The sequence below is a fragment of the Jaculus jaculus genome, chromosome 3 (genome assembly GCF_020740685.1).
Source record: "Jaculus jaculus isolate mJacJac1 chromosome 3, mJacJac1.mat.Y.cur, whole genome shotgun sequence".
In the NCBI taxonomy this organism is placed as follows: Eukaryota; Metazoa; Chordata; class Mammalia; order Rodentia; family Dipodidae; genus Jaculus; species Jaculus jaculus.
This window is the reverse complement of record NC_059104.1, coordinates 16,094,949-16,107,581: the sequence shown is the minus strand read 5'-3', so window position 1 is coordinate 16,107,581 and position 12,633 is coordinate 16,094,949. Positions and strand designations below refer to the sequence as shown.

The 12,633-nt window shown below is 38.1% G+C and overlaps 1 protein-coding gene across 1 annotated transcript in view; it reads right to left on the bottom strand.

The window, feature by feature from the left end:
- Uggt2 (UDP-glucose glycoprotein glucosyltransferase 2) overlaps nucleotides 1-12,633 on the bottom strand; it is a 122,199-nt gene that overhangs the window by 52,749 nt on the left and 56,817 nt on the right. The window contains exons 14-21 of the mRNA XM_045145295.1: nucleotides 12,189-12,274; nucleotides 11,040-11,175; nucleotides 6,853-6,984; nucleotides 2,904-3,068; nucleotides 2,509-2,632; nucleotides 2,321-2,419; nucleotides 812-903; nucleotides 136-342 (exon numbers count right to left, since the gene is read on the bottom strand). Of these exons, the coding sequence (XP_045001230.1) occupies nucleotides 136-342; nucleotides 812-903; nucleotides 2,321-2,419; nucleotides 2,509-2,632; nucleotides 2,904-3,068; nucleotides 6,853-6,984; nucleotides 11,040-11,175; nucleotides 12,189-12,274 (1,041 nt within the window). The remainder of the gene's footprint in view (nucleotides 1-135; nucleotides 343-811; nucleotides 904-2,320; nucleotides 2,420-2,508; nucleotides 2,633-2,903; nucleotides 3,069-6,852; nucleotides 6,985-11,039; nucleotides 11,176-12,188; nucleotides 12,275-12,633) is intronic.

The window sequence follows — 12,633 nt, the reverse complement described above, 5'->3', positions numbered from 1 at the left end:
TCCAGTGTACAGCTTTCTATCATTCCCAACTGACTGCATTTATTAGTATTTCTCAGTAACTTAGTATGTCTGTAATGAGTTATACTTTTAAAATATGCAGCATCCATTTATGACTTAAAGCAAACATTCACTGACCTTAGAAAGGAATGTCTTCATTTTAACTCCAGAGTAAATAGCTGCAGAAGTTTCTTCTTTTGCCAGATTCTTGAGGAAGCTCATTAAAAGGCTGTTTTTATGTGTAAGAAAAGCTGCCAAAATTCCTCTAGAAATAGTTGTGTTCTCTTCATTTATCTTTGATGTAGGATTATAAATAATCCCCAAACGACTATGAACACTTGTTTTCTGCAACACACATTGGCAGGTTAAAAAGATGAGTGTCTGATACACCTTTTACAGTTGAATACCATTTGTTCTTATCAAGTGTTCATGTCACCTTACACAACCTTTCACTGCCAGTCTTTCTATAACATGTGCACTAAATATGCAATTACCATGAACATAGCCTAGGAAACAGTCATTTTAATAAGTCTGCCAGGCTCACCTCTTTGTGTAAAGATTTTTGGGTAATGTAATAGTCTCTTTGAGTGTATCAAACAAACTAATATACACAAAGCATAGAAGAAAAGTACTTTTTTTTCAGCGTAGTAACCTGTTTTAAATAGAGACTGAATAGAAATTCCTTAGTCCCCTTACCACTGTTTTCCAATCCAGTTAATTAAAGTGAGAACACAGAAGGGTATAAGGATTCAGTACTTGCTCTACATACTGTTTCACAAAGTGGCAGCATATTTGCAGGAAGAGGCCTACTCACCATGTGCGTCAATGCATTCAACAGCAGCCTCCTCCCAGATGGCACCTCAAAATCAGCAATGATCCACAGAGTGACGGCACAAGCTACGTCATCTGAAAATTTCAAATAGTTAAGTAAAATTAACCCTTTTGAAAATCAAAGTAAAAGTCAGGGAACATTCCCAGTTACCCAATCACAACACAAGTCTAAAAATTCTCCAAGAAGGCAGCTAAGACAGCTCTAACTCTGTCTTGGTGTCAGCACCCTCGCCATCAGTGATAAGCTCTTCGAAAGTGTTAAAGGCGGCAAGGTTCTCAGTCTAACACCTCGAGACGTTTCTGTTCTTGCGTGTGTGTCTATGCGTGCGTGTCTATGCGTGTGTGTGCACGCACATGTGGTGAGCAAGTGCTTGTGTGCTTGTGGAGCTGGAAGCCAGAGGTTGACGTCAGGTGCATTCCTTGATCATTCTCCACCCCGTTCCCTGAGCTCACTTGAGCGCAGAGTGTGTTGGTTCAGTGTGTCTGGCTGCCCAGTCTTCCTGGGCGCCCTTGGTCTCTCGGGCCGCCTCACCCGCACGGCTTACGCACCGCCACCTCTGAGCTCCGGTCCTCGCACTTGTGCGGCAAACCCTTTATCCACTGAGCCAGTCCCCAGAACCCCTTTGACCCTCTCTGCCTGTATTTGACACATTCAAAGCTACAAATATATTAAAATGAAGCCACAACTAGACTTTATTACTTGCTAGATTTTGTGTAGACACAGCAATTCATAAGCACAAAATCGTAGAATCTGCCAGCCACCCAGGACGACCAGGTTGGAAGTTGTACTCAGTGCACAGCATTAAAATGAGCTGCGAGCCTTTTGCTTTAACTCTCTCACATACCAAGCTCACTCCTCACCATCTGCCATTTTCTCTTTAGATACCCTAATCTACCTTTTAAAATTTCTGATGTCTTGGTTCTCACTTTCATCTTCCTAGCAGGGTATATTGAATGAAACAAAGTAAAATAATCTGACCAACTTTATTTATCTTAATTTATCTGAACAGTTGTACCTTAGCAAGTCTGTGGTCCAACTGCAGATTTCTCTTTTTAGCCTAAATCCTTATTTACAACTAGGTAACTGTCTGGGTCTTCCTTCTTCTGGTTTTAACTACAACTTAAGCAAATTGCCAGATTTTGTGTAATCACAATACAGAAACTATTACCTCCTATGACACAGGAACTGCATTTTATTTATGTATTTATCAAAATAGCTTGCAATATGTTTCATTATTCTCTTAAAAGAGTGAAAATGGAATAGCTTACTTAAAAGAAGAAAGCAAAAAGCCACGCTGAACCCCTGCTGCATGTGTGATTAATTAGGGTAAGAGGCATAGTTTTCCCAGTACAGTCCTTAAGTTGTAACAAATTATAAACTGTCAAACTGAAATCTAGTGAAAGAATAGAAACAGTAAAATTTACTATGTAAGCACTTTACTAAAATGGTAAGTTTTATTAATTTAGGAATCAATTAAAATATGTTTATTACCTTCTAGGGTTAAATAATGCATGTTTTTTGCAATCACAGCACTTTTATCTTGTGAATCCAAGAAAGAGAAGGTAGAGAAATCTTCAATATCAGCAGTTACTGAAGAAAAATCATATAAATGTTCAACAATGAATTAGCAAAACATTCACAAAAGCATTTATGGAACAGTATGTGGAGAGTTATTTTACCTGATGAAGATATTAAATTAAGATACCGTGGCTCAGTATGCAAAATCAAAGAATTCATATGGGGTACAACATTATTCTTATCCATTAGGAAATTAATTACATCGATTTGGTCATTTAATGTGCCCTAAAATAAAAATATTACATGCATGTTGTTAAATTATTAAGATAATATATAAATATTAGTATATGATTTAGGATTATTATAGTCAATTTGTCATTAAATTATAATTTAACTTGCAATTCATTTTTGATGTAATTATCCATAAGATAAATTTAATTTTTAAATCACTGTTAAATGATCAGGGTAAAATTTATACAATTAACTTATACCACTAGAAAGTTAATATCATTTATAAATGTCATTCATGTTATTTTTCTCATAAATGCTTACCTACCATCACAACATTTCTTTGCAAATTTATGGATGTACGCATCATCTTTCTGAGAAGAGCCACTTCTAATTCTTCAATAGTCATCTCTTTGTGGTTAAACGGCTCACCATTATAAAGAGCCTGGGGCAAAGGACCTAAGCCAGTCTTCCCATAAAAGCTTGCTCCTGCCTGTTCATTAAGAAAATCAGTATTAGAAAATATATAACTGAAAACAAATTAAAAGAAAATGGAATAGCATCATATTTTATGCTATAGGAAAAAGGTTATCTTTTCTGTTTCTATTTGTGATTCCCAGTGTAAATAGCATGCAATTTATCTACACACAGGAGTCAGGACACATTCTCTGTAAAAGGTTAGATTATAAATATTCTAAGTTTTATGAGTGAGCCCTTTGGTCTCTGCTGTAAAGAATGACCTCTGGTGTTAAAGTGCAAAATCAGTCACAGACAACACATGAATGAATGAGTGTGGCTGTCCCAAATACACTTTGTAGAAACAAGAAGTGTGTGGTCTGGCTGATCCTTGATATACAATGACATTCACAGGGCTGGGGCGATGATTCCAGGATGGTCATACAAGCATGAGGAGCAGAGTTCCCACCCCCAGGACCCACGTAAAAACTTAGCATGGTTGCACAGGCTTGTACTTCCTGTGCAGGGGAGGCATACACAGGAGGACTTTTACAGCTTGCTGGCTAGCCAATCTAGCCAAACTGGTGACCTTTTCTCAAAACATATGGCAGACAATGACTTTGGAAGACACCTGAGGTCAACCTCTGGCCTTCACATATGCCTGTTCACGTGCACCTGCATGCACATGTGCCCTCATCAACATGCACATATACATAATATACATAAAAATATTAACATTTGCTAAAAATCAAAACATTTATTTGCATTAGACTTATTTTATTCACATACTAATTTATGCAGTAAACTCTTACTGAATTATGCTATCAACATTAGGTTAGACATAGGGAAAGTAGAGCTGAAAGCTTGTCCTGGAGGGTCCACATACTCACATACACAACAGAGGCACCTACACCATTCCAAGGGTCCACAAAGGAAACATTTGTCAAACTTGAGCATGACAGGAAGGTCAGGGACAGCTTCTGCTATAGACTGTGACACTGAAAGCCTTAAAAGATGAATAAGGGCTGGAGAGATGGCTTAGCGGTTAAGCGCTTGCCTGTGAAGCCTAAGGACCCTGGTTTGAGGCTCGGTTCCCCAGGTCCCACGTTAGCCAGATGCACAAGGGGGCGCACACGTCTGGAGTTCGTTTGCAGAGGCTGGAAGCCCTGGCGCGCCCATTCTCTCTCTCTCCCTCTCTGTCTTTTTCTCTGTGTCTGTCACTCTCAAATAAATGAATAAAAAATTTTTTAAAAAAAGATGAATAAAAATTTTTCAGAAGATAAGGTGGAGAAATACATTCCTGGTGAACCAACAGAAGGGGCGGAAGTAGTAGGGAAGCGAGGACATGGCATATTTAGGCAGCGGCAAGTGAACGTGCGGTGTGATGTAGAGAGGAAATACTGTCAGCTATGCAGCCAGAGGTCAGGTCAGCTATGCAGCCAGAGGTCAGGTCACGGACGTTTGCCACACTTACATTCTATCTTAGAAGTGACGGGCATCAAACAATTCATTCACTTGACATTGGTTACTGTGCTGGGATCATCATTATGATAGCTAATATTCTCACAAGGAGGCTAAGAAATGAAGAAGAGTCAATAATTCGATCTGAAGCAGGCACAGAAGGGATTCACAGTTTAGAATGTTTATAGGCTATTCTAGATGAGTATCCTTACCCAAAATACTAAGTGCTACTTAATGCTCAAAAGATTTAAAGAGGAAAAAAAAAAAAAACGGTTTGAAGGTTTGGGAGTTCAGACTAGGGCTATTCAACTTATAGTACTACTACATCTATTTCGCATATGAATGATGGAGCACATTCACAAAGATTAATTACTACAATGGCATGTGGCTAATATATTTTTGAACTAGAGTTTATGCCCCATCTCTGACAAAGAGCTTGAGCTCTTAACTACAGTACTATGTCTCCACTTATTGGACCTCTAGTACATATGAAACTTATGAATGACATAAATGATATGCACCGTCTTAAAAGAAGCTTATGTTTCAACAGTGTGCGAGTTAATGTAATAACAAGTGTGAATAGTTACCCATGGTACCAATGTCACTATTAATTCTGTCTAGGAAAAATGTTCATGACAAGTAAGAAGCCAGATTGCTTATTTAAGGAACACAACAGCAACGGAGTCAGAGGAGCGTAGGCCGGGAGCCCCGGGCTTGTAACTCTTCAGCAGAGCATGGAAGCAGCGGCCATGGACGAGGGGAGAGCGAGGCAGTGTCTGGCGTGTCTAACAGGTGGACACACAGAACCTGATCTGGTACCTGGGAGGATGGGAAGGAAATGGAATCCTTCAGGATGCCTCCCAGGCTCCCAGCATAGGTCATGTGTGTGACCAGTGACGCTACATACCCTCTCAACTGCAGCACAGGATAGGGAACAGGTGGGGCAAGAAGCAGGATGACAAGCGCTTCTGATTTCAGGCGTTTATGGGCAATGAACTAGACAAATTCCTGGATTTGATCTCCAGAAAGATGTCCTTGCTAAAGAAAAGAGGTCCTTTCTCTACTTCTACTCCACAACTTCTGATTAGGCAACCTATCCATCCCCAAAACTTTAAGATAGTTCTGACAACACAAATTTATACTTTTAGCTCACATCACTTTGTGACATAAAGACATGTTTATTTCACATCTTCTCTGGAAGTTTCATAGGCACCTCAAATTCTGTGTGTGAAAAACTAAACTTCCAATTTTTAAAAAATATTTGTTTTTATTTATTTATTTATTTGTGTGTGTGTGTGTGTGTGTGTGTGAGAGAGAGAGAGAGAGAGAGAGAGAGAGAGAGAGAGAGAGAGAGAGAGAGAGAGAGAGGGAGAGAGGAGAGAGAGGAGGATAGAGAGAAAGGCAACCAGGGCCTTCAGCCACTGCAAATGAACTCAATGCATGCACCACCATTTGCATCTGGCTTAGGTGGGTCCTGGGGAATTGAACCTGGATCCTTTGGCTTTGCAGGTAAGCACCTTAACTGCTAAGCCATCTCTCCAGCCCTGAATTTCTAATTTTAATCTCCCAATTTATGTCTTCCTTCTCCCCTTCCTTCAGCAACGGCATGACACTCTCCCCCTTAGGTAGTCACCTGAATGTCGGTAGTAATCCTCAGTGCTTTCTCATTTCCCCTTACCTTCTTCAATCTCGCAGCAGATGCCTGTGTCATTGTGCATCTGGCTTTAGGTGGGTACTGGGGAACCAAACTGTGGTTGTTTGGCTTTGCAAGCAAGTGCCTTAAGTACCGATTCACCTCTTCAGTCCCTGTTTTTGTGAATTCTTTTTTTTTTTTTTTTTTTTTTCCGAGGTAGGGTCTTGCTCTACCCAGGCTGACCTGGAATTCACTATGTAGTTTTAGGGTAGCCCTGAACTCACGGCGATCCTCGCACTTCTGTCTCCCGAGTGCTGGGACTAAAGGTGTGTGAGTGCCTGGCTGTTACTGTGAATTCTTGATCCTCTTTCGTCTTCTCCATGGGATATTGTTACCTCTCTTTTTTCTGCTCTTTTAAAATCTTCTGGGTTCAGTATCATGAATTATCTCAGATTTACCGAGGTAAGAAGCCTGAACATGTGCCTCATTGATAATTTTCAAGTATAAAATGTATTATTACTATAGTCACAGAACTAAGTCTTGAGCTTAGTCCTCTGGTCTAACTGATGAAATCCTGTATTCTTTGACTAACATCTGTCCACGTCTTCTCACCCCACAGAGGCTCTGGTACTAGGTTCCTCTATGTAAGACTGCATGTAGGCATAGGATTATATGGTCCTGGACTTTGTGTCCTGCTTATTTCACTTATTATAATATCAAAACTTACCTTTCTTTCAGAATCATATTTGGAATAAAGTCCTAAAATCTCCAAAATATTACTATCTGGGCATTTATTTTGAAGAACACTCATCACATCATCCACAGTGAGTACATGCTGGGACTTCACTTTTTCGTACATCTGTGGAAATAAAGACATATTTCTTCCTTTTAGAGCACAAAGTTTTCTTGTAGTTTGTGAGTTCTTTTATTTTTTGGGGGGTAGGGTGCGGACACTGAGTCTGAAACAAAGTAGTCAGGCTTGTCTGGCACTCACTATGCACTGTGGATGGCTGTGAACTCCTGATCATCCTGACTCCATTTCCTGAGTACTGGGATCCTAAGTGTGCACCACCTTGCTCATTTTACTAAGTGCTGGTGATCAGACCCAGGACTATGTGCCAACTCAGCCATACCCCAGTAGCTTTTGAGGGTAGTAAATATGTACATACTACATACATATAGGAAAGTCACTTTAAACTTATATGTTATCTTCAAATAACACTACTTTAAAGTATTCTATAGTCAAATATCCTATATATGTCAAAACTATGATGAATTCATGTTATATTCTATTTTGATCAAACGGGACAAACTAGACACTGATTCTTAATAAAATGATGGTTAACCTTCTTCAAAAAGAGATCCACTCAGTATAAAGGAACCCATATCTGGAATTGGGAACCAGATCAACTTCCTATGGAGACAAAGATCATGTTCTTCAGTGTCATGCTCTCACTAGTCTTTGGCTAAAAGAGGGGTTACATACATCAAATTCTCCCTAAATTAATAATGCTTATCTGATTTAAACTATGCTGACTTCACTCTCCATTGTGGAATCTGTTCTTCTTTTTCAGAAAGCAGAGACACTGGAGGAGATAAACTACCCCTCACACTTCAGCCAAGCCACAGATAAAACCACAGAGAAATTGAGAAGATGAGCAAGAGCGCTGCTTCCATGCTGAACCTGATAATCAGCACCAGGGTGAAGGAGACAGACCCTGAGGATACTCATCACCTCCCAAAGCAGAGATCCAGAGGCTCCTAAAAGCTCATCACTAAAGGAGACTTAAAATTCACCCAACATGACTTAGGGAATTTTGTGGAAGAGGGGGCGGAAAGACTTTAATAGCCACAGGCTGAGACATCATGCCCAGAGGCATTCCCTCCCCCCACCCAAAAAATAACTGACCTCTGTTCCCACAATGCATAAGCCACAACCCCACAGGGAATACTACAACCCCACTGAGGAGCGTCCCCAACAGAGCGGGGGCAGGGTTGAGGGAAAAGGGGGTACCAACACAAGATGTATCCATACGAAATATGTTGTTAATAATAATAATAAAATGTGTAAAACATTTTAAAAATGACATTTCTAAATGCTTTATTTTCATTTCTGCTTGCTCCTCAGCAATCATCCTGACTAGTTCTTTTTTCTGATGGTCATCTCTCATTCAGATGTTTTAATCACACATGCAGAATACACTGCCTGCTGAGTAGGTGGGACTGCAGGCATTTGCCAGGCCTCTGACTGTGATCACTCATCTTTTATGTAACTGCTGAACTTACACTTTTAATGCACTATCAGGCTTCGAAATTCATAATTCCTGATAAAGAACAACCTATAACTTGTCCTTGTTTTATTTTTATTTTTTTGAATTTGTAAGGATTGACTGCAGGTTATGCTAGATTCACATGGTGATTGAGGAAATATTTTCTCTTTTTATTATCTAAAAGATATTTGAAAGATTGAAACTTTTATTTCTTCAAACATTTCAACCTTCACAAGAACCTGATGCATTAGTACCTCTAAATTCCTATACTATAAATTCTGTTGAGAGGTGAGTGTGTAAGGCTCCATGACTGCTTGAAAATAATAATGCACCAGGCTTAATCTAAGGGTAGGGATGTTTGCAATCTCCACCTACTTCTGCAATTGAGCCTCCAGGGTGAATTTGCCAATTTTACTATCTTTTGAGAGAATCAACCTTTGACATTTTAACCACTTATTTGGATTTTTGCTCAATTCCTTAATGCCTACTCTTTTTATTATTTCCTTCTACTTCCAAAAAATGTATTATTCATTTTGCTTAGTTAACCAGTAGCTTTGATTTTTTTTTTTCGAGGTAGAGTCTCATTTAGCCCTGGAATTCACTATGCAGTCTCAGGTTGGCCTCGAAATCACACAGATCCTCCTACCTCTCCCTCCTGAATGCTGGGATTAACAGCACCAGAGCCTCTGGCCCCCACAAACCAACTCCGCATGCATGTGCCACATGGTACATATGGCTTTATGTGGGTCCTGTGGACTCGAACTCTGGTTGTTAGGTTTTGCAGGCAAGTGCCTTACTGCTGAACCATCTCTCCAGCCCAGCTAACCAGTATTTTAAAGCTTTCTCTTGTTAACTAAAACAGTTTTCCCTTTGCTATTTTTATTTGAAAGCCTTTTTCACTGTTTGCTATATTTAGAAACAAGCCATGTAGACTGAACTTGTTCATTATATTGCTCTAATTCTTATGAATCTCACTTGTATTGGATCTGTTCCCTTTACCAAAAACAGAAAAGTAGAACAGCCTATCTCCCGTTTCTTTCTTGCTGTCAAATTTTGAATTATATATCTGGAAGCAATATTTGTAGTAATATACAAGTTTAGCATGTTTTTCTGAAATTTATTTCAGTAATTTTTATGGCTACTTTGCAGCATATCTAAGCATAATTTTCAATTCTTTCATAGTTATTCTTTTGTATGCTAAGTTTTAGTTTAATCATAATATACCTTTTATTAAAAATAAAACTCTTATCATTTTATCATTTGCTGTCCATTATACCTCTCATAAGCCTTTTGCTCATTGGTCCCTTTATTGCTTTCTAAATCATTCTTAGATGATCACTGATTTCTTCAGGGATTTTTGAATACTTATTTTATCTGTATTTATTCTAGGAGTTATAATATTTATTGAAACATTCTAATTTTTATTAATCCTAATACTGACAAAAATATTATCTCCATTTCAAAACAGATCTATTTACTCCATACTCCTTTGGACAATTAGAAGCAGATATTCACAAGCAGAACTGATGAATTAGTTAATCCATTTATGTCTTTAAGGAGAAAAGTATTTATCTTCATATAGATTTATAATAAAATAGTTGGATCTTAATAAAAGATACAAGTCAATTCAACCAAATTTCTTATAAGCCCTTACCAACCAATAGTAAATAAGGTGAGATATATTACTGATATATTACAGGGCACTACTTACAGAGTATTCTGTACTCCAAATAACTGAAGTGTGGGAAATTTCTATATCCTAGCACACATTGATTTTATGAAGAATTTAATGATTTCCCTGGAAACTACTGAGGCAGGATAGGATATTTATACTGCATTTGTATTAGAAATTGATTTTCATGGAAAGACATATTTATCTATCTATCCTATAAACTCTTGGAAAATTGAAGTATACTTGAACTCAGGTTTCAATACAAAGCAGTTTAAAATCAAAACTACAAATGTGGGGACTAGCATACTAGGTCATTCTAAACTACAAATGTGGGCTAGCATATGGAGCATACTAACATAAAATTGTGGGCTGGCATATAGGTCATGTTATATTACAAATGTGGCCTAGCATATAGATGATACTAAACTACAAATGTGGGCTAGCAAATAGAGTGCTAAACTACAAATGTGGGCTACTGTATTGATCATGCTAAACAATTTTAAACTCAACTATGAAATAATCTTACCTCTTATTTTCCCCTAATCAGGTTTTCACCAATTTCTGACTTTTTTTTTTTTTTTAACGATCTCTTTCCCGACTTCATCTCAGTCTTTCTTCTTTCATATGATGGATGTCACTGAGTGATCCTTTCCTCTTCTGAAAGTGCTTAGCAAGTGTCTCTGTGTTTTGTAAAGTGGATATGTGTTTTCACAATCTCTCTATCAGCGACGTCATTCAAGACCTAGGTCATAAATCCTTCCGAAGATAATCACATTCTATTATGCTTTCGGCTTTGAAGGGGAGATAAATTTCATTTTGGTAGAGCCTTGGTTGCCTAATTTATAAATTTGGGATAATATTTATTTCACTAGAAAGTTACAGGAGTCATGTTATATCATGTGTATTAAGTCCCAGGAATATTTCATATATTTAAAGTGGCAAAATAGCAAATGTAGTGATACAATAACTCACATGTATCATGGAAACAAATGCTTCTGACATATCATATTCTTTTGCAATATAGTTGAAAGCTCGCCAAAGAGCAACTCCAGCATCTTTTGTTCCATCAACTTCATTATCTGTATTAAGAATGAATACAAAACCAATTCTGGGAAAAGAAGATGAATAAGCAATGTTATAACTACCTCTTAAACCACAACTAATTATTGCTTTAAAATATTACACTATGACTTCTAGAATGGAGGGAGTGTATTAGTAGATAAGGGAAAATGGAGTATTATTAGAAAAGTGTGGTTAGCATGTGTGGTGGTTTGATTCAGGTGTCCCCCATAAACTTAGGTGTTCTGAATGCTAGGTTCCCAGCTGATGGATATTTGGGAATTAATGCCTCCTGGAGGGAGTGTATTGTTGGGGGTGGGCTTATGGGCTTTATAGCCAGTTTCCCCATGCCAGTGTTTGGCACACCCTCCTGTTGCTGTGGTCCACCTTATGTTGGCCAGGGGGTGATGTCCACCCTCTGCTCATGCCATCGTTTTCCCCTGCCATCGCGGAGCTTCCCCTCGAGCCTGTAAGCCAAATAAAACTCTTTTTCCCAGAAGCTGCTCTTGGTTGGGTGATTTCTACCAGCAATGCGAACCGAACTGCAACAGCATACTTATTCATCAAAATCCTGATAGCTGTTTCATTCTTTTTTTTTTTTGAGGTAGGGTCTCACTCTAGCCCAGGCTGACCTGGGATTCACTATGGAGTCTCAGGGTGGCGATCCTCCTACCTCTGTCTCCCGAATGCTGGGATTAAAGGCATGTGCCACCAAGCCTGGCTTATTTCATTCTTACAAAATGTCAGACACTCTCTGGTATTACATTATAAATGACCATATACTTGGGGAATAAAAGTGTAAGTGGGTAACTATAGTCTTAATATAACTTCACAAAGATGGACCCGTTAGTAAATTTCCAGATTGATCAGGTTATTACCTCAGAAAATTAACAAGGCATTGAAGAACATTAGGCAGCTGTAAGTGACAGAACATTATAAAAGTATATGATACTTCGCAGTCATGCTATCCTGCCAGGCATGAGATCTGTTGCTTTGAATTCCACATACATACTTTCTGTAACAGGATAGAAGCAACATGACACGTACATAAATTTAGCTTACCTAAGAGGAGCTTCATTGTAATAGAAAAGGGCAGCAAGCCTTATAAAATCCAAGGTATATGCTTGAGTAGGGTCAATAAACAAAACCTAAAAGAATGAACATAATCACTATTTAAAAACTAGAATTTTCATGAAATGCAAATTTAGTCTAGTTTCTATAATTTAAAGTATGAAGTTTAAGGAATAATTTTTTAAAAATTTCCATTGATTCTAAAAATCTTTGAGGAATACATAAGAATTCCATAATTTATGAGGAGGGGTTTTTTAACAGCTGAACAACCACATATGCATGGAATTTAACAAAAGGATTTAAACATCTTTTTGAAAGCACAACATAAACTATGTACTTTCCAGAAAATGAAACATCTTATTGCAAATGTTCATTGGCCAACAAAACAAAACAAAACAAAACAAAAAATGAAAATTTGACTAAAAACTAGCATTAT